The following is a 21,493-nucleotide window of genomic DNA, read 5'->3' on the forward strand; positions in this document are numbered from 1 at the left end:
TTTTTCCTCCTAGAGCTTTTATTGAAAAAGAGGGAGAAAGGAGAAGCTGGGATGGGGGATAGGGAAGCTGGGATGCATGCAGGGAGCAGAGCTTGGTGGGAGCCAGAGGCCATGCGATTCCTGCGGGAGCACTCAGGGAGCCGGGCAGGATGGTGCTGGCTCCCACAGCCAGCACGCGGAAGTGACAGATAAACGTGCAGGATTAGCAGCGTGTATCATTGCAGCAGAGCAGCATCCCCTTCCTGGAGCATTAGTCACCCGAGCCTGACGCCCGGCGGGGGAGGCAAATGCAAGTCATCAAATTACCTCCTCCCGCCTGCTCCAGTCCCTGCTCCCAGGTGGCCTGTCCTTGCTTCATGTCCCTCCAGCTCTGCCCTTCATAACCAGAAGGTGGACTGTGCCAGGGCTGCCATGGCCGGCGTGGGGACAGGCAGAGGATGTTGGCCCTGGGGATGTGTGGGAGCAAGCAGCACATCTCCACTTGGCCGCGGAGATCGTCCCCCCTGTTGTAATGGGCAGCGTGGTGGATTGGGGTGGCACAAACATGGGGGCTCTCCTGATCGCCCTTGGGGATGCATTCTCCCCTGCAGGCCCTGGGGACATGGAGGACAAGAGCAGGTTTCTGCCCTTGCACTGGGACCTTCCAGTGGGCTTAGATTTCTGTTGTGTGCCTGGTGGATAAACACAGGGCTCTTCCACCCTTCTCATCTACTGCAATCGCATCCAGGCCAGATTTTTCTGGTCCTTGAAGTCCTGAAATTCACATTTGAATTTCACATTGTGAGCGAGTTGCCATCCGGAGCCTTTTATACACTTTCCAAGAATGTTTCTGTTGCCTTCTAGCTGTGAGATCTCCGTGGCCCACGCTCTGAGGTTTCTGTCTGTGATGGCACGTGTTCAGGAGGTGGAAAGCCTGGATCAGGGCACACATCCTTGGAGAGGCCTAGAAGGGGGCAAATAGCAGAGCCGATCACTGATAGCTACAGAGATGAGTCCTGAGACTGGACTGATCTTATTTGTGGGGTGTGGGAAAGATGGTGACCAGCACTGGAAAGGACAGATGTGGCTTCGTTTCTGGAGCTTGGAAGGGAGCAGAGGAGGGATTGGGGAGTTTGGCACAAGCATCTTGGTTCCTCAGAGTCAGCTGGTCCATCTTGAGAGGTAACTTGAAAACACAAAGATAAAAACAGCAAGGAACCTCAGTGTCACATTTCCCTGTCCAAGAGCTGGGCTCTGTTGGACGTAGTCCACCATTGCTTCAGAGGCAGTGAAGCCCCCTTGGTCCCGAACCAATATGCATGGGGGTCTCCGTGCCCCCACTCTCTGTGGGAGCCTCAGCGGGCAAAGCCAGAGTGTGGAGTGCCAGGCATCTCCCTCCTCCAGCTGGCAACTCTCTATTATTAGGGATTTTAGCTTTCTGTTTCTAGATTGACTTGTTGTCAGTGTTTATTTTTAGCTTCTCCAGTGCCTTGCAGATTCCTCAAGGGATTCTTTCTTTCCCTCTCCCTCCTACAGGTTTGTTTGTAATGTAGCTGCGTTGATTTGAGCCCCGAGCAGGAGCTTTCAACACTGGTGGGGGCTGCACTGCAGTGCCTGTGGAGCAAATTACCTTTGTGGGTTTATCTAAGGTTGATGGGTCCGTGGGGTCTGGGCGCCCTGGGGCAGCCACCCCTGCAGAGACTGGGGTGCTGGGAGGGAGCATTGCCACTGGTGCTGATGCCTTGCAGTCATCACGCAAAATCACTGTCAAAGCATGCCGTCTGGCTGTTGTCCCCCTTGCTCTTCTCAGCGCTGCCCTCCCTGAGATTTCTCTCTTTTCACTACCCAGGGGAAATAATTCAGATCAGCACCATGGTCCTGGCTGCATGGAAACAAAACCCAGGGTCCTCCTGCAGCTCCACAGCGAGCTTGGGTGGAAATTTTTAAGCATTTTTTTAAAGCCCTGCATAAAGTAATTCAAAACAAGTTGTGAGTATATTTTGGACTCCAGTGGAGCTGTCGTCGTCGCCTCACTTTGCCTGCTGGCTGTCCCAGACAAGGGCTCACTTTAAGCGTACCCTTCTGCCGAGCAGGGGGTGAATGTTTTCATTCCTAATTTAGAGCATCCGTCCTGCTGGGGTCCAGCCCCCCGTCTCCTGCTGAGCCTGGCGTAGCGCTGGGAGCCCCGGGGGCTCCCTGTAGCGAGTTTACCTGTCACCACCAGCTCCAGGGCTGTGCTAACATGTTCGTTAGAAAATGTGACTGTCTTTGGACTTAGCCTCCTTCTTCTTGCCCTGGGTTGGCGCTTGGTGGGGGATGTGTGAAGGTACAGTTTATGCTCTGTTTTTTCCAGGATTTCTGTTATTTTGTAGAGGAGGGTAAGTTTGCTTATTTTTAAACACCTAAAATGTAGATTGATATTCAGTGTAGGTTTGCTGTTTCTCCTGGGGAGAGACAGCACTGGGAGGTCCTGTTCAGTTATGGCTTTGGTGGTGGTAGCTCCATCACCACTGTGGCCCTGATCCAGGAAAGTTCGTTTTTCTGAAGCATTGATCCCCATGGGCTGCTCTTACCCTGGGAGATGAGCATATGCCTAAGTGTTTTGTTGGACTTGGTCCTGTAAAAGCAGAGTCCCTTCAGCAGCTGAGGGAACCAAAGCCAACGATTCAAGCAAACCCTGAAAGCCACTCACAAGGCCACGAGAGTTAGATCCCCTTGCAGCAGCAAGGCCTGAGCATCATGGTGTGGCAGCTCCTCTTCCTCTCTGTGGATTAACCAGCTGCAAGGAGGCATAAGGAGAGCTGGTACCATGGCCACACGTTCCCAAGGTGTGGGTGGTGGGACATACTGAAGGAGAAGACAGGGAGCAGTGCCTGCAGTGGTGCTGTTGGTGGCTCATGTTACACAAAGCCATTGATCAGCCATCACCTAACAGTGCTTTCTGTCATGGTCGGGCTATGGCTGGCTGAAATCATGCCTAGGGTTAGCAGAGGGGCTTGGGGTACCTCTGCGATGAGCCTAATGTCAGACACTGCTTTAATCAAGCGACTTGGTGCTGGAGGTGAGAGGTTTTGAATGTGGTCCCAGGTGCTGCGAAGTGCTGGGGCCACAGTGGACTTTCCCCTCTCTTCTCTCAGCTGTTTTGCTTTGGGGTCTGACTGCAGCTTTTCTAGGGTTGAAGTTGTCACTGAGGTTTTTCTGATCTTTATTTTTGTAATGTTCATTAGCACAGTTTCTATCAAAGAACAGCACGTTCCCTCCCTGTCCTCGTTTTCTCCCCAGTTAATAACCCTTTGCTGCTTTGACTCATTTGGAAAAAGAGACAGTAGCTTTGGGAACGACTCCTGGTATAATAGACAGACGTCAGCATTTTCAGTCTGATCTGAAAAGCAGTGTTAATTCAAAGAGAGGGCTCAGTGAAATAACTGCAGAAGGCCCACGTTACGTGTCTGGGGAGCATTGAGCCAACCTGTATCAAAACATGGCAGTGTGCGTGTGTGCCTCCGAGCTGCTAAGAGGTGCTCTGAACCCAGATGGTTGCTTTTCTTTTCAGAAATGGGCTGTAACAGCAGCATTCTGCTCCTCCCTTCCCTCCCTGAAGCTCTGCTTTGGAGATACTCATTGCTGAGACTCACGGTGCAATGAAAACCCTTGTAACAGGGTTGAGTGGTGCAGGAGAAAACCTAAGGTGTGAGAGATTGTACAGCAAAGGCTGAGCTGTTGCATGCACCGTGGGTGTTGGGGGCACATGCTGGGGAGCAGTGTTTTGGATGGGGTTGGATGGGAGGTGGTTATGGTTTCTGAGCATCTGCTCTGCTCCTGAAGCCCCCACCATCTTCCTCAGTTGGGTTTTATTGGTGCTGAGGAACAGACCAAGGCCACGACACTGAGGTTTGAAGTGAGCAGGGACAACCATTGCAAGACCATTCTGCAAACTTTCTGCCCTGGGAGGGGTGGAGCAAGCGCCAGCATTGCATCCTAGTGCTGAACCTGCGGGCGTTAGTGGCACAACCCCATCCTGAGGACCCGCGGGTGTTTACTGGAGGTAGGGAGCCTGCTTCTGGTTTGGAGAGTCAGGAGGCCACCTGCCTGGTGGGACACTTCCCTATAGAGAAGGGGTACATACCAGGCGGGGCTGAGTCACCTCGGAGTAGGGAAAAGGCTGTGTCTGTTGGGTGGTTTCAGTAAATCTGGGATTTAGTTCCAGGGGAGATCAGGATCGCAGTGTGGGTTTGGAAGTCAAGGAAAAGGAAGCAAGAGGCATCAGCGTGATACCCTAAATCTTGGAGACAAGGTCTCCCCTCTTACCTGTTGTGGCCTTGGCCATTTCAGAGTACTTTCTCCACTGCCTGTGAAAAGCATAACTGGCCCAGAAACATCTCCAACCACTGTTCGCCTCCAGAGCAGAGGGCCCAGCTCTGCAAAAGAGGCTTCTTTCTGCAGAGCCTCCAGAAACTCAACTCTCAGCTGCAGTGCCCTGTGGACCCGCTGGCTGGTTGCATCAAAAGGTGGTTTGCTCTGAGAAGTTGGAAAGTACTCACTCTGTGAAGGCCTGGATGGGATTGCAGCAAGGTGTGAAGGGTGCTGTGTCCTGGGGGACCTGCTTCCCATGGTGTGCCCATCCCACAGGCAGGATTTGCTGTGTACTGAGATGCGTTTTCAGCAGTGACCTGTGATGTGTTCTGTGCTGGAGGATGGAGGGGAAGGCAAGACACCCGGAAAGCATCCATGCTGCTGTTGCCAGCATGAATAATTTACCTCTTCTTGATTCTTCAGGGCTACAGGTTTTCTTCAAGGACAAACCCTCCTGTGTTTGTCCACCTCCTGTGGTTTACCTTTCATTGCTGGCTGTTTGCTTTCTAAGTGTCTGAAACCACTTTTAAAGACTTCAGGCTCCCAGCAGCCAGCACTGCAGAGCACACCACACTGGGGTTTTAAGTCAGCTGATGCAAAGTCTTATGTCATGGGTTTGTCGTCGCATTTCTGTGTCGTGCTTGCGTTGGTGGGCAGATGTTCTCCAATGGTGCAGAGTGCCTTGCACAACCATGGAGTAGTCTCGTGGTCTGACACATGAAGCCCAAGCCCATGATGAAAGGCAGACAGTGAGAAGGTCACCCACCATGGCACGTCTCTAGCGTTGGCTTTGCCCAGTGCTTGTGGTCTTTGCTGCAGGATTCCTTGGTTGGAAATGAAAGTGTCTCATCTCCTGCATCACTCCAGGCTCAGTCCAGGATGAGATGCAACCCTCTCACATCTCTGTCCCCCCCACTGCTGCCCTTGGTGTGGTCATGCATGAAGGGCATTTTAGGTGCAGGAGCTCTGCTGATGGGCAGTGCTTCATCTGGAGGACGTCAAGTGCAGCTGGTTCTCCTGCTGGGAAGTAACTCTCTTGTACGAAGAGGCCCCTGTGTCAGAATAAAATGCCTTTCACTGGCCTGGCTGGCATGGCTGTCCTTCATGGGGTCTGAGGAAATGGGCCGGATGATGATTTAATGATGCTGGGCATGGTGTGGTGGAGACAGCTGGCTTCCGAGGAGCTCAGCTCCCTATGGGTGTTCAAATAGCAAAGGCATGTCTCTGCAGCCTTTGGGGATAGGTGGATAATAAGAGTTAATGGGGAAATGGAGGCATGGAGACTTTAGCTCATAGGTGAGGCCATGCAGCCCAGACTGGTGTCCTTTGATTTTCATAGTACCAGATGAAAGCCATTGTGCTGGGCCCTCTCGCAGTCTGGCCTGGAGGAGGACCCTATCCCCATGCTTACTTACTTGCTGTGGTCCCTCACCTGGCCGGTTCTCGGCCGGATGCTGGATGGAGACATGCCCCCCACAGGGACCACATCACTGACAGATCACAGTGAGGTTCCCAGCCCTGGAAATGGCTTTGGCCCATCTGGCTTGGCTCCTGCTGCAGCACATCCCTCCTCCCAGACATTGATGCTTGGCTTTTGGATGGCTCATGTCAGAGCTGAGGCCGTTTGCTGTTCCCTGAAGGTGGCAAGTGCCTCTTGCTCTCCCTTGCCTCATTGCTGGAGTCCCTTGTGCCCCGGGCACTGAGGAGCTCTCCTCTCACTTGGCTGCAGAAATGGGCTCAGTATCCCAGAAATTCAGGCTTTCATGTGGGAGCCAATAGTCACACAATCTCCATCCAGAAACCATCATTATCGGCCGCTTGCTTTTTCTTGGTTTCTTTGAACTACAGCTCCCAGGATGCCTGAAGATATGCAGACATCCCAAAGACAGTGGTTTCCCATAAACTTTTGGGGTTTCATGCTTTGCAGGCAGGAATGTTTTTATTGCCTTGCAAATCCCTTGAAGTCCCTCAAACCTCCATGGCGCTTCCCTGCCGTGGGGCAGACGCAGTGGCTGGAGGCAGCCACAAGGGAGGAACGCCAAGGGCTTTTGTCTCCTGCTTTTTTCCCCTTCTTGCAAGAGGGACCTTTGTAAATCCCTGTCGTGCCTTTTCCAGGGGACTTTTGGACTGGGAGGAAGTTTGGACAAGCTATGGTTTGCCTGTAGGGATGCATTTCCCATTCTTCTTGTCCCTGTTATTTCAAGGGCTGTTAAGCAGTGTCCTGCATCCCTGTGTGCATTGCTGGGCAAAGCAGGGGAGATGCTAATGGGCAAGTGCTTCAGGCAGGGTGGTGAAGGGTTTTCACCGAACTGGGAAGAACTGGGGACACAGGGAAGAGAAAAAGATGCAGATTCATGCACCAGTGCAAGAGAGCCCAGTGGGCTGGGTTTTAAATCCTGACATGCTCACAAGACCTAAGGAAAAAACAGAGAAGGAAATTTCCCCTTAGCATGGGGAGATGTGCTTGTAACTGCAACCTGGTGGGTCCCCATCTCACAGCCCCCAGTGTAGATCCACCCCTGGGCTGTCCAGGGATGGTGCATGCTGTGCCCCCACGGCTCTGCATCTTCCTGCTGCCCATCCTGGGACTGGGAGGAGGGTGCTTGGAGTGGAGCAGGGTCTATGGCATGGACCCAGCTGCCCCTAATAACCGCTTACTTTCTGTAGGAGAGGAAATGCAAAGGGCAGAATACGGCTGCACGTAACTCGGTGGCATTTTATGGCATTGTTCTTCTGAATGTAAAAATATTTTAATGAGTTTTTTCCATTTGGTGCTGGCGAACACCAGTGCTATATCTTACAGTCAGACTTGTGGTATTTTGCCTTCCCCCTTTTCCCCTTTGGTGGGTTAAAAAAAAAAAAGCCCAGCATCCTCCATAGGTTGGGTTTTAATATGTATTTCTTCTATAGGTGCTACTTCACCAGTTTGAGGAGCTTTGTGAATGAAACACAGAGGTGCTGGGTGCCCTTTGGGGGCCACCAGCACCACCAACCACCCGGCTCTTGCAGGAGGCAGCACAGGCATGGGTTAGGCTGTGTGTGTCCCCATGGGACACGTCCTGGCCCTGCTCTGCACCGTCCCTGAGCAGTGAGACCAGCAGGATGATGCTGGGGGTCCATTTCTGGGCAAGTGTCCTGGTGCCTCTGGGGTCTGGGCTCATTCCTGTCCTGGTGCCTCCGGGGTGTGGGCTCATTCCCTGCCTTCCCTCTCCCATCCTTCCCTGAAGCCCCCTGTGCAAGCACACCTGCATGCACAAGCACACCCGTCTGCACAAGCACACCCACGTGCACGCACAGCTCCTGGCACCTGCCTGCCCATCCCGACAGCAAGCGATGGAGGCAGGCGGTGTGGTCTGCTGGAGGAGGTAGGTGCCAGCCCAGAAAGGAAAACCATCAATACTCTGTGGCCGGCTTGCATTAACCACATCACTCCTCTCCTGCACTTGGAAAAACCTGGCTGTCAGTCAGCTGCCAGAATAACAAGCTTTTCCATTCCTGTGCGCAGCATCAGACGTGGGGCCATTTAAAACAAGAGCTGGCTCCAGTTCGAGTGCAGTGCTCAGACTAAACAACAGCACATCCCCCTGGGGCAGCTTGTCCCCTGCAAAGGGGGATGAGACTGAAGTCACAGCTGCTGGGGCAGATCGGGACAGCATGGTGGGGATGCCTGGACAGCATGGTGGTGCCTCGCTGTGTGTGAGCTCAGCCTGAGCAGCAGCCAGAGCAGGTGGAGGACGATGAAGGTCCCAGGAGGGGTGAGCCCCTCCAGGGACCTCCTCGCCCATCTCTGCTAATTGCACGTGAGGAAGGGGATTTGTTGGGGTTTGTCCTTTTCTCTTTTTTTTTCTTTATTTTCCCTGGTATCTTTTTAATTAGGATCAAAGCTTTAACTGCTAGGGGTGAAATTCTGAAAACTAGCTACGAGGGCTGTATGCAGAGCTCTCCTGTTTCCCTGGCAAGATGGGAGCAAGTCTGCACATTTCTCTGCCTTGGCAGATGTATAATCAAGCACGCTCACGCAGTCTGGCTGGAAGAGCCCAAGCTCTCTGTCCTGCTGCTCAGGAAGGAGTGATATCTTCATTAAAAATGATAGTAAAGGGAAATGATAGAATTCTTGAAAATAAGCAAAGTGATGGGGATTTTGCCCAAGGAAAGGAATTTTTTGCCCATTTTATTTTGTAGGGTTTCTTTAATTGTTGTCTGTAGTTGGTTGGACTTCTGTTTTTAAAGTAGATAAAGCTAATTTTGATGGTGAAGCATATTCATACATGCCATTCATGAAATGGTGCTTGTCAATGATATTGCTTATGGTAGGGAGTCAGAAAAAGGTCTTTACTTACATAGAATCATAGAATAGTTTGGGTTGGAAGGGACCTTTAAAAGTCATCCCAAGCCCCCTGCAATGAGCGGGGGCATCTTCAACTAGATCGAGTTGCTCAGAACCCTGTCCAGCCTGACCTTGAATGTTTCCAGGGATCGGGCATCTACCACCTCTCTGGTGGAAGTGCTCACCAAGCCACTTTCAATCCTTTATCAGCAGCCCTGGCTAACTGGGGAGGTCCCAGTTGACTGGAGGTTAGCAAACGTGACGCCCATCTACAAGAAGAGCTGGAAGGAGGATCCGGAGAACTACAGCACTGTAAGTCTGACCTCAGTGCCAGGGAGGGTTATGGAGTGGATCATCTTGAGTGCCACCGCATGGCATGTACAGGACAACCAGGGGATCAGGCCCAGCCAGCATGGGTTTATGAAAGGCAGGTCCTGCTTGACTAACCTCATCTCCTTCTGTGACAAGGTGACCTGCTTAGTGGATGAGGGAAAGGCTGTGGATGTTGTCTATCTAGACTTCAGTAAAGCCTTTGACACCGTTTCCCACATCATTCCTCTGGAGAAATTGGCTCCTCATGGCTTGGATGGGTGTACATCTCACTGGGTAAAAAGCTGTTTGGATGGCCAAGCCCAAAGAGTTGTGGTGAATGGAGTTAAATCCAGTCAGTGGCTGGTCGCAAGTGGTGTTCCCCAGGGCTCAGTATTGGGGCCAGTTCCGTTTAATGTCTTTATCAATGATCTGGACGAGGGGATCGAGTGCACCCTCAGTAAGTTTGCAGACAGTGTCAAGTTGGGCAGGAGTGTTGATCTGCTTGAGGGTAGAAAGGCTTTACAGAGGGATCTGGACAGCTGGAGTGATGGGCCAAGGCCAATTGTATGAGGTTCAACAAGGCTCAGTGCCAGGTCCTGCACTTGGGTCACAACAACCCCATGCAATGCTACAGGCTTGGGGAAGAGTGGCTGGAAAGCTGCCTGGCTGAAAAGGACCTGGAGGTATTGGTTGACAGCAGGCTGAATATGAGCCAGCAGTGTGCCCAGGTGGCCAAGAAGGCCAACAGCATCCTGGCTTGTGTCAGGAATAGTGTGGCCAGCAGGAGCAGGGAAGTGATTGTCCCCCTGTACTCGGCACTGGTGAGGCCATACCTGGAATATTGTGTCCAGTTTTGGGCCCCTCAGTACAAGAAAGACATTGAGGTGCTGCAGTGTGTCCAAAGATGAGCTGGTGAAGGGTCCAGAGCACAAGTCCTGTGAGGAGCGGCTGAGGGAACTGGGATTGTTTCGTCTGGAGAAAACAAGGCTGAGGAGAGACCTTACCACTCTCTACAACTACCTGAAAGGAGGTTGTAATGAGGTGGGTGTTGGTCTTTTCTCCCAGATAAGAAGTGATAGGACGAGAGGAAACGGCCTCAAGTTGTGCCAGGCAAGGTTTAGATTGGATATTATGAAAAATTTCTTCACTGAAGGGGTTGTCAATCATTGGAACAGGCTGCCCAGGGAAGTGGTTGAGTCCTCATCCCTGGAGGTGTTTAAAAGATGTATAGCTGCGGTAGTTAGGGACAAGGTTTAGTGGTGGAGTTGGCAGTGTAAGGTTAATGTTTGGACTCGATGATCTTAAAGGTCTTTTCCAACCTGAAGGATTCTACGATTCTATGATTCTCTCTGAGCAACCTGTTCTAGTGTTTCACCACCGTCACTGTAAAAAATGTCTTCCTTATATCCAGTCTAAATCTACCCTCTTTTAGTTTAAAACCATTACCCCTTGTCTTATCGCTACAGGCCCTACTAAAAAGTCTGTCGCCATCTTTCTTATAGGCCCCCTTTAAGTAATGAAAGACCACAATAAGGTCTCCCCAGAGCCTTCTCTTCTCCAGGCTGAACAACCCCAACTCTCAAAGCCTGTCCTCATAGGAGAGGTTCTTCCAGCTCTTGGATCATTTTTGTGGCCCTCCTCTGGACCCACTCCAACAGGTCCATGTCTTTCTTGTGCTAGGGACTCCAGATCTGGATGCAGTACTCCAGGTGGGGTCTCACCAAAGGAGAGCAGAGGGGCAGAATCACCTCCCTCAATCTGCTGGCCACGCTTCTTTTGATGCAGCCCAGGATAAGGTTGTCCTTCTGGGCTGCGAGTGCACATTGCCAGGTCATGTCCAGCTTTTCATCCACCAGCACCCCCAAGTCCTTCTCTTCTTTTAAGCTGTTTTACAGCACCAAATGTAACAGGATCTTAATGTGACAAGGTGGCAGGCGTGGAGATCCCAGCCTAAATACTGCTTAGAGTCTGGAGAGAGAGGAAACTTCCAGATCATCTTACATCATCTTCAGGATACCACCTCTTCTGAAGTCCCATAGCCCCATTCACAGGCCATGTTCATATTGGTGGGCACAGGGTCTCTCAGCAGCATGTCCCACTGCCTCCTTGCTGTGTTCACCCATGGGATGCTTCCTGGCTTGTACCCACGTGAGGATGGATTCCAAACAGGATTGTGCATGCCCATGGGTGATGAGGATGCCCAGGGAGGGAGATGATACTATGCAGGTCCTGCCCCCCTCAGCGGCACAGGTATGTCAGGGGTCTGCAGGGTGCAGTGTGACTCACCAGGCTGTGTGCACGCGTGCCCAGCATCTCTTCCTGCACAGACAGCTGTTGGTCAGAGGCGGGACAGTTGTTATTGTCAAAATGCAAATGAATAAAATCATTGTTTTGGCAGAGAATTTTTAGGGGAAGGACATGCAAATTTACCTTCCATTCAGAGTGTACATTGGTATTAAAATACAATGTTTGAAAGCCAAAACAAAGGAACATTTTAATTTGGGACTCATCAGATGGTTCCTTCTGCTTGGATGCGCATCAAATTCTTTGCAGCAAATGCTGTAAGTTTGACAAAACTCTGGTATTCAGAGAAAATGAGAAAGAAGTTCTAAAAATGCCATCCATTTCCAGGAATTGTTGCTGCTTTCATTTACCTCTGCTCTCATGGAGCAACTGGGCTGGTACCGAGTACTAGACAGGCCAACAGGAATACGCTTTGGAAAATGCAAGTAGGACATATGGTTGGGTCCCTTCTGGGATGCTGCTTTAATCTGGCCTCTAAATAGCTCAGAAAAGTCAGCCTGGGGTCCTCGGAGGCGCAGGTCCCAGGAGGTCTGGTGGATCCTCGGAGCATACCTGAAGGGTGCTGGTAGACCTCATCATCAGGGTGGGAGCAAGCGGGCAGCAGGGTCACAAGGCTGCCCAGATTGCTGACAGAGGCTGCACTGAAGGGATGTGTTGTGTTTCTTTCCTTGTCCTTCTTTATAAAGACCCTCCAAATAAAACCTCCTTTTCCACAGCGCTCGGAAACAGCTGCACTGCCTATTTAAACGCACCCGTGACATACCTCCATCCTTACCCCCCTGCTTCCCTTCTCCTTTCATCCTTGGGTATATCTACCCACCATGTGTTGCAGATCAGAAATAGAGACTAGCCACAGACTTGCTAGTTGTAATGCAGCCTGGTAATGCCAACTATAATTAGCTGTATGTATCAAAGCAGTTTTGCTGGCGGAAGTTTTTTGTGACCCATTATCACACTTTAAACAGAGGATCCCATCTGCTCTGCCCAGCTCCTTGCTGCAGAGCCAGGTCCTGCAGAGTCCAAGTTGGTCCTTCCCAGGCAAGCCAGCCCAGCATCAGTCTAGGTGCCTGCATCTGCCAGGCTTGTGAAGAGCCAGGTCTGGCAAAGCAGTGCTCATTGACAGTCTTTAAGAGCTGCTTACGCCCCCCAGTGCATGGCAAATGTTGGCGACCACCAAGAGATTTGCTGCCATGAAGTCCCTTCCCTGAGCCCCTGGTCACCATGGCTGGCCAGGTGTGCTGTGCCAGTGACATGGGACTGCCCTGGGTGGCGGTTATCAGGGTTTTGCAGCTCTAACCCATCTCTCCTTTACAGCTTTAGGGTACTCATCAACCAAGAGACAGCTTGTGTTGATGTGTGCTGTGGCACAAGGAGAATGGTTCAGGTTCTCTGAACCGTTCAGGGTCTCAGGATCAACTTGTCTGCAGCATCATGTCCCAGGGCTGTCAGACATCTCTCCTCATTCCCTCTTGTCGAGACCTCTAGCTTCTTTCTGTACCATCTCATGCAATTCCTGCCCTCTTTCCCCATCTGCAGCATCCCCACTGTCCCTCTCTCTGGCCTCAGGAAGCCTCAGCATGCTGGCCAGCTGTCCTCCCCTTGCAGCAACCCCCTCATTGGGTCAAACCAGGCATCACCAGCTTTGCTCAGTGCCACCATACTGGCTGGTTTAGCTTGTGAAGGACTCATCCTCGGCAGGTGGGTGAGCCAGTGCACTTGCAGAGCTCATCCCCTTAGCAGTGCAAAAGCCTTTGGCTTCTTCTCTGCAGCATCACCCAACCTCAGCACATCACACAGCTCATGAGCCCGGTGTGATAACACATGGAAAAATTTGGTTGGGTGGATATGCCCAAATTCATCACTTGCTCAAACTGTGGCTGCCCGCAGCTGCTTTGTCGCACTGTCTAATCTGTCCTGAGCTCATCACGGAGGTAAACGACTGCTTGTTCCACTGATGTGCTGTTCGACACCACCATGCTCAGGGTGGTGGTGAGGGAGACTTCCTAATGTAATAGCCTGCAGGCAGACCTTGGGCTGTAATGGCATCATGTCTCACAAACTAGTCACGGTTGACTCAGCCCAAGAAGTGGGATGCTGAAGTCCCAAAGGAAACACAGGGACTTGGAAAAACTGTCGATGAGTTTCTCTCTCTGTGTGGAGCCAATGCCCTGCCCTTCAGGTGAGGAACCAAACCTCCTGAGATGCTCTCTGCTGCCCTGCCGCAAGGAGTGCAAGCCCAACGTGCCTTGGGGAAGGCACCTCACTGCTGCTTGGGTTTTGGCAGGAGATCACCCAAGCTTCCCATTTCCAGCCCTGGGCAGCATCTGGGGAGTGGGGGGGTGAGCCCCCAGAGGTGCAGCAGAAGGGCAGTGTTCCTGTACAGGCATGGGAGTTCATCAGCAGAAGTCCTGGGTGGGCAACCTTGGCAGGCAGCGATAGCCACGTGCAGTCAGTGTTTGTCCTTGAGCTAAAGGAACATAATGAGGGCAGGCTTCGGTCAGGGGGTCCCCAGCACTTCCACCCACCACTCGCCTGGAGCTAAGGTGTGCAGCATCCATTTGGGCTTGGGAAGTCCCTGTGGGCAGTGTCCTGTGCCTGTCACCCGATGACCCCAAACAGTGGTGGAAGAGCTCAGTCCATGCCTTGTGCACTGCAACCCCAGACATTGCTTGTGGATTTAGGAGATTGAGGAGGAGGAGGAACGTGAGAAAAGTGGAGTATGTGGCTGGCTGCAGCTCACCAGATCCCCTGCGTTGTCACCCATGAGGCCATGGAGAATGGAGACCAGTGGCCAAAACCACTTTCCTGGGTGGTGAGGGGAGGAGCAGGACAGCCTTGCAGCATGTGGAGGCTCTTGCGGCTTCCTCCTCCGAAGTTCACCTGGGGACCCCAGAAGTTTTGGTGGGAGTTGGGGCAGTTTTCAGCATCACTACCTCTGCTTTCTCGCCTTTTCAATAGAAACAGATAGTGAAGCAGGGCTGTGCAGGGTGGCAGGGGCTTGCAGTGTCCTCTGGGAATGCCAGTGGGTTTTGGTGGCACATTCTTGCATCAGGAGTGCCACAGAAAGTCCAAAGCCAGTGGAGGTGAGCCTGAGGCATTGTTGCCTTCTGCCTGGTGGTCTCTCCACAGCTGAGCCTGCTCCCCCTCATCCAAGCCCTGTCCCTCTCATCTGAGCCCAGTCCTCCTGTCCGAGCCCGGTCCCTCCATCTGAACCCGGTCCCCCTTGGCCAAGCCTGGTCCCCCCATCCACGCCCAGTCTCTCTGGCCGAGCCCGGTACCCCCAGCTGAGCCTGCTCGGACTCGTGGTTATGTAAAGCCCCGGCGAGCACGACCAGGAGATTCTTCAGTGTCGGAATCTGAGTCACATGGGGCTGTTTTATTTCCCCCTCTGCTAATCTCGTTTCTATAGAAACAAGATTGGGAGGAAAAAAAAGAAAAGAAAAGAAAAAGAAGAGCCAAGCACAGAGCGAGCGAGAAACCTTAGGTGATGGGTGAGGGAAGCGGAGGTGGTGGATGAGGAGGTTGGGCGGCGTGGGTGGGAGCAGGGGATGCCGGCCAGGATGGGAGCGTGCCTGTGGTTGTGTGCGTCGAGGGGACAGGGACTCTCCCAAAGAGCCACTCTCGGATGAGCTGCTCCTCCGGCAGCGGGCAATCAGCAGAGCCTGGAGGGAAGGGAGCAGAGGCTGTGCAGGTGAGTGAGCATCGCTCGTGCACCTCCCGGGCATCTTTCCCCAGCACAGCACGGCACAGCATGGCACACCACAGCTGTGCACCAGGGGTCCTGTCCCCGGCTGCTGCTTTGGGGACACGCTTGTGGCTAGAGCCACGGTCAGTGGGCGCCATGCCTGAAGCGTGCTGCTGCAGCAGGCTGGTGAGCAGGGTTTGACAGAGCAGCATTCGTGGTTGACGCTTGCCTGGAGGCTGGCTGCGTGTGCACGGCTGTGCACATTTTCTTTCTCAAGCCTCTCTCTCCCGAAAGGCTGCTCTGCCTGCTCAGGAGGCACCTTTCCAGCTTCGATTATTTTTCCTCTGTTTTATTCTAACAGCACCTGTGCAAATAAAATGCTCACAGGAGCCAAACCCTGTAGCTGCAGGGAGTGCAGAGAGCTGTGCTTGCTCCCAGCCCTACTCACCCCGAGGCAGCATCCGGCTTCCCAAGGCGAGGCTGCCACCAGGATGCCTGTGGGGATAAGCCCAACTAGAAAGCTGGTTTTGCAATGACTGTTCCAAAAGGGAGGACCAGCTGAAAATGCTGCTTGTTTGCCTGCTCTCAAGTGCCTGGGCTGCCCACAGCCACCGCATGGCTTGTCCCCAGCACTTTTGCTTGCCTGTGCTAATTCAAGAGGCTGGCGGCTGCCTGCCAGGAGCTGGGTTAGTTCAGAACCATGTACAAGCATGTGCTGGCTCCCGAGTCTTAAGGTAGGGAGTGCAACAAGTGGGAGTTATTCCTGCCTGGGCTAAGATATCTCCATCTCTGTGGGATGGATGGCTCGTGCCTGTGCAGTGGTGAGGGCTGTGGCTAGGTATGTTGGTGGAGCAGGAGCATTGTCGGTGCTGCCAGTCCCATGTCAGTGCCTGCACCAGCACTGCTTCATGACCTCGGTCATCCTGCACCCATGGCATGGTGCAGCTGTACCTGCATGGACCACAGTCTGCCCTGCAGCTCTGGCTATGGCATGCCAGGTCTTGCAGTGCCAGTGGCTGGGTGAGGCACTGCATGAGCACCCGAGCTTCTGTGGGCACACACTCATTCTGATGGCTGCAAACTGCTGAAAGGCACTGCTTTTTGCAGAGGCAGCCCACAATGTCCCTCCAAGCGCCAACAAGGGGAGAGGGAGGACCATGGAGCTGAGGGGACGGGGATTTTGTTTGTCATTGCTTTCCAGTTGTGGCATGGGGGACGCAGCAGTGAGGCATTGCAAACCCCCGGCCGGATTCGCGCCTATGCACGGCTGGTGAAGCCGGAGGGATGAATCGAGTCACAATGTATTTCTGTAGTAAGTCAGCTCTGAGAAATGTCATTGCTCATCTGTCTGCCCGGCCAGCGAGGGGGTGGAGGACGGCGCTTCAGACCCTTGTCCTCATCCGAAAGGGCAGCTGAGCAGATTTTTGTGCTGGGATCCTGCGTCCTGTGATGGCTCAGCAAGCAGGCTGAGCCACAGGCAGGACAGGGCCGGGCTGCCAGCCCACCGTGTCTCTGCTCTGCCTGCATTCCCACTGCCTCAGCGAGCCAGGGGCTTTGGCAGTCACCCATACTGGGGTCAGACCCCCAGAAAATATGCCTGGTGGAGGGATGGGCATCAGGCTGGTGTTACACAGCATGTTCCGGCAGCTCAGCTGGCATGGGAGCTGTGTCCTGCGCTGAGCCAGAGTTTTCCCCTGTGGCCAGGCTGGGCTGTGCTGGCAGCGAGGGTCTGAGTGCTGCTCTGGGCACCCTCCACTCATCCTGGTTAAACACCCCAAGGGGCCATCAGCACACACCAGGCTGGGGACAGCACTGTCCCCATCTCCCTTCAACAGCAGCATCTGCCTCTGGCTACCCCTGCCTGCTCTGTGCGTGTGGCGAGGGCTGGGTGCTGTGGCTGATGCCAGGGGGTGTTTGCCACACCAGGTCCTGCCACCCCCACATGCATGCAAAGCGGTGGTTTTATGGGGAAGATGTCGTGTGCAGGCTTTGCATCCCCACGCCCCACCAGCAGCATCGTTCCTGCCTCCCCGGCGCTGCCAGCTCTGCTCTGCTGGGAGGCTTGGAGGGAAGGGCTGAGGATGGGTATTGCTGCAAGAGTCTCCAGGACCAATAATTATTTCTGGGGAAAAGATGCTATGTTCTGACTTAAACGCTGACATGGGACTCTGAGCATGTGTAATCTGGCTGACAGATGGCAAGTCATAGAGGTGTGATTTATGATACAGCACAGTAGCTGAACAACCTTCTCTGGTTGTCAGGAGACAATTCTTCCCAGCGCTGCGGTTGATGTTTCCATTGATGGTTTTCCCCACATGTCCCCTCAGCTCCTCAGCAGTGTGTGGGGACTGCCAGAGAGCCTTGGAAGGTGCCGGTACAGCAGGCTGGGTCCGCCAAGCCCCGACAGCACTGATGCTGAGCTGCTGCAGAGATGCTTCTTCTTATGGTGGGGTGGGCAGGTCACCCCAAATCCTGCCCAGGCTGGACCATGAGCACTCCCATGCAGCAGGCATGGGGGAGTTTTGCTGGATTTGTCTCTGTCCCATGGCTGGGATGAAGCTGGCTCAAAGCAGCAGTGGCTCTCTGGGGCTTCCTGTTCCCCAGACTGACACTTGTAGTGCTGAGTGTGCTGATACTGATGGGAGAAGGCATGAAAATCTTGCTCATCAGTGAAGTGCACAAGAGAACAGATGCTGACAGCCATAGGGAACCTACCTTACTGACACGGCCTCTCCATGCCTCAGTTTCCCTGCCTCTACCTTAAGATCCCTAACATTGATCTTTCTCAAGGGACAGGGGCATCTGTTAGTGTTTGGAAAGCATTTGGGAAGTAGAAGTGTGTTCCCAGCAGCATCCCGCTCCCCATGTTAGAGGCTCACTCCCGCTGCCACCCACAGAGCACAGACCCTGGGCACAATGCCCAGCGCGGCTGCGGGAGCATCCTGATCCTGGGAGCATCCTGACCCTGGGGGTTCAGAGCAGCCCCAGCGTGAGGAGCTCAGGGAAACTGACCCACAAGCAAGGCCTCAGGGGGCAAAGGGGGTGGGGCAGAGCAGGCTGCCGGCATCGGGCTGCATTTGCCTGCGTGCAGCCATGGCAGAGCAGGTATGATTCATTCCCTCTTCTGCAGTACAGTTTATGTAAAGCAGCACTGTATAAATAGCCAGATGATAATGTAATGTGCTCATGGCTTTCTAATTAGTGATGCTTCTGCTGGAGCTTTTGGGTCCAGCGGAGGTGAGAGGAGGCCGTTTCGTACTGGGTTGAGAGAAGCTGGATGAGTTGCTGACAGCTCTCGAGGAGGAGGTGCTGACCCATCAGAGTGGTCGCAGCTGTCTCCCTTAACCTGGCTGTGAGCAGTTGGAGGTGCTGGTTGAACTGCTCTGTGGCTGGTGAACTGCTAGGCTGGAAAGTCAGTCTAGAGAGTGAAAGCAGCACTCAGCATCTCAAGATTCTTGGTCACCTTCTGGCTTGTGCAGTGCCATGCTGGGGTGGGGGAGTAGCAGAGAGGTCACGCATCCCCAAGCACCCAGGTGGCTTCTCCAGCCCCTCCAGCACACCTCGCGTGGGCCATTCCTACCCCCAGGGATTTATAATGCTCCTTCATGTTGAGCCCTTTCAGCATGTCACTCTGTTTTCCCCTGCCAGCTCTTCTTGGTGGATGTTGTTGGCTCTATCCAGTGGGTGCTCCTTCCCCACTTGGTGCAGGTAGATGTGTCCGGGTGAATCTCTTCGGTATATAATTGTCCCAGTGGTGTTGATCGCACATACCAGCACAATAGAAGCACTTGTTTGTTGCAGGGTGCAGCTACCTTCTTGCATCCATGCAGGTGGTTTGGGATTCCCCAGCTCCCCATCCCTGCTGGGGACCAGTTTGGGAGGGGTGGCTGTAATGGTGCAGGGAGTGTGGTGGGGATGGGGTGAGCATAGAAAACAGGACAGCGTTCTCCAGGCAGTCCCCAAATCTGAGGAGATCAACATCCCCAGTGTCCTGGCAGCTGGGGATGGAGCCCTCACCCCTGCAGGGTAGCAGAAGCCTGTCCTGGGGAGGTGGAAAGCTGGGCAGCATTAGGACTACTGCAGCAGGAACAGTCAAATGCCGTGGAGGAGGTGCTGTAGGAAGCCAGCAGCACCCGTTCCCGCCACCCAGCCCCATCCCCGGGTCAGCCCCGGGCCCTGCTTGCCCTGGGGTCCACACCGCACTGAGGGCTGCTGCAGAGCATCAGCGGCCTCCCTAAATTGGGATCTTATTCATTACAGCCAAGCTTTGACACAAGATCAAAGGAGAGGCGAGGTGGCGGGGATGTTGTTAGTGCAGGGCTCTGCTTGATGGGCTTTCACAAGGCGCCTGGATCACTCCTCTTTGAACGCCTCTTCCTCCGGCTGTGAGTTGGGGAAAGCTGGGGTTTGGGTTTCTTGTTGGGTTTCTTTTAAGGAAAACCTCATCCTTTACATCAAAGTAGTATTTCTTCTCAAGAATGTAAAGAATGACCCTGGAAGGTCTGAGCGGCTCTTTCCCGGCGGTGATCGGAGAGACGGGAGCCTTCTCCAGAAAGCTGTCTCCACCCCGTCCCCAGCAACAGCAATTCATAAGCTGAAAAATAAATCAATAACTGGAGTTAATGAATTGAAGATGTCTGTGTTTAAAATGTATCAGGAGAAAAACTGTTAGCTGGTCATGGTTGGCTTAATTATTGTGAGGAAAGGCGGGGACCTCTTGTTTCTGAGAAATACCTTCTTTTATTTCTTTTTTTGGAGGTATTTTGTTTGGTTGAAGCCAGTCAGAACTCGAGAGGAGAGGAGGATTGGCTTCAGCAATGTGGGTAGTTTCAAAGTCTACTCCCAGGTCTGTCCCTCATTGGGACCTCTGTCTAATCACTCCTGTCTCTTTCCCTGCCTGGTCTGGGGCTGACTGAGCGGTGGGAGCAGATTGTGCCAGTGCAGGACTGAAGGAGGAGGAGAGGCAGTGGCTGTGCTGGTGTGCATGGCAGGGCTGCCAGATGGCACCAGTGCCACCAGCCTGGTCGTGTGCCCAAGTCAGGCTGTCCCAGCTCCCCAGGCTGCTCCTCCTTTGCTCCCACCTCTTCTCCTGGTGAATTGACAACAGGGACAGGTTGTGGTGCGTGTTCGGCTGCAAGCTGGGGGTGCTGGCCCTCAGCACAGCAAGCACTGGAGTCTCTGTGTGCCATGGACTGGGAGACAGCACAGTTGTGCTTTGGGACAGCGTTTCTCTTCTGGAGAGAGCCAGGGTGGAGGGGGGTGTGCAGCATGGCCCCAGAGACTGGGGATGCTCTTCTCCCTGGTCCCAGGAACTGGGAGTGATGCTGCAGCATCCTGCCCAGTGGGAAGGGGTTTGTCGGTACAGATGGGTCCTGTGGCTGAACCCATTTGCTCACAGGTGTTTCTGTTTCCTCCTCCGAAATACCTCTGACGTGGGCTGATTTCTATGTCAGCCCTCAACAGGAAAGCCATCTTGGTGTTTGAAAGCCCCAGCTGGGCTTTTTACAGGGGCTCTGGGGCTTCCCTGAAGGAGTGTGCGGCCGTGGCAGAGGTCCACTTCTCTCCGCTGATGCTTCCGTGGCTGCCTGACTCCTCTCAGGCAGGCACTGCAAGAAGCAGAAGCAGTCAGCATTTCTTCAGTGTTGGCCATTACCGGTTAGCATTTGGGCAGGAGCATACGACCTAGGAAGGTGATTTTGCTGCAGTGGGGAGCAGGACCTGGTGCTAACTCAGCCTGCCAGGCTTGCAGCTTCAGTTTTGCTAACAGCATGCCATGGACCCGTGCTGGTCCTGGCTTCGCGAAGCAATGCTAAACCTTCTATTGCTCCACTTCTTCCCCACCCCAAGGCTGGTGCCGCCCTGTGCCAGTGCTGCTGACCCTCCAGGACCCCCCTCCTTTCAGCTCCAAGCATCACCTGGCTTTGTGCCGTGGACCTGCCGCTGGGAGCTGGGGTGCTTCAGTGACATTAATGCCTTTCCTCTTCCCTTCCCCAGGTCGGAAAGCAGCCTCTCTAGGTTTGCCCACCGCTTGTCAGTTAAGCAGAAGCAGGAGAAGAGAAGGAAAGCTGAGTATGCCTCGGCCGAGCTGTCTGCCTTCCGGCCCAGGTCTCTGAGCATTGAATGGTAAGAGCTGCAGGACAAGGCTGGAGGGAAGGAGCTCCTGCCTCTCCAGTCCCCCTCCTGTCCCCTGTCCCCACTGCTGTCACTCTCTGTCCCTGTCCAAGCAATGTCCTATGGGACAACACCCCTTCAAACCCCTCCGTCTGCTGCAGAATCTCCCTCAGGGTATCAAGCCAAAACATCCCCCCTCGCCCCAGTGCAGGGAGCAGTGGGAAGCCCCAGACAGTTCCTTCCTTGGGGGCCTGAGCCATGGGGGTGTTTCGGGGCTCATGTGGGATGCAGACATGTGTGTCTGCTGGGCTGTGGCATGTGAGTGCACGACCTTTGGCAGCCCCTGCTGCCGGCTGCTTCTCTCCTCTCCCCTTCCCACCCTACGCTCCTTGTAGGAGCTGATGGAGGATGCATCCCACAGC

General features: G+C 53.7%; 1 protein-coding gene across 1 annotated transcript in view; it reads left to right on the forward strand.

The window, feature by feature from the left end:
- LOC104028017 (ankyrin repeat and fibronectin type-III domain-containing protein 1) overlaps positions 1 to 21,493 on the forward strand; it is a 221,210-nt gene that overhangs the window by 160,632 nt on the left and 39,085 nt on the right. Inside the window, exon 5 of the mRNA XM_075718985.1 lies at positions 20,955 to 21,083. Within this exon, the coding sequence (XP_075575100.1) occupies positions 20,955 to 21,083 (129 nt within the window). The remainder of the gene's footprint in view (positions 1 to 20,954; positions 21,084 to 21,493) is intronic.

This window comes from Pelecanus crispus, chromosome 11 (genome assembly GCF_030463565.1).
Source record: "Pelecanus crispus isolate bPelCri1 chromosome 11, bPelCri1.pri, whole genome shotgun sequence".
In the NCBI taxonomy this organism is placed as follows: domain Eukaryota; kingdom Metazoa; phylum Chordata; class Aves; order Pelecaniformes; family Pelecanidae; genus Pelecanus; species Pelecanus crispus.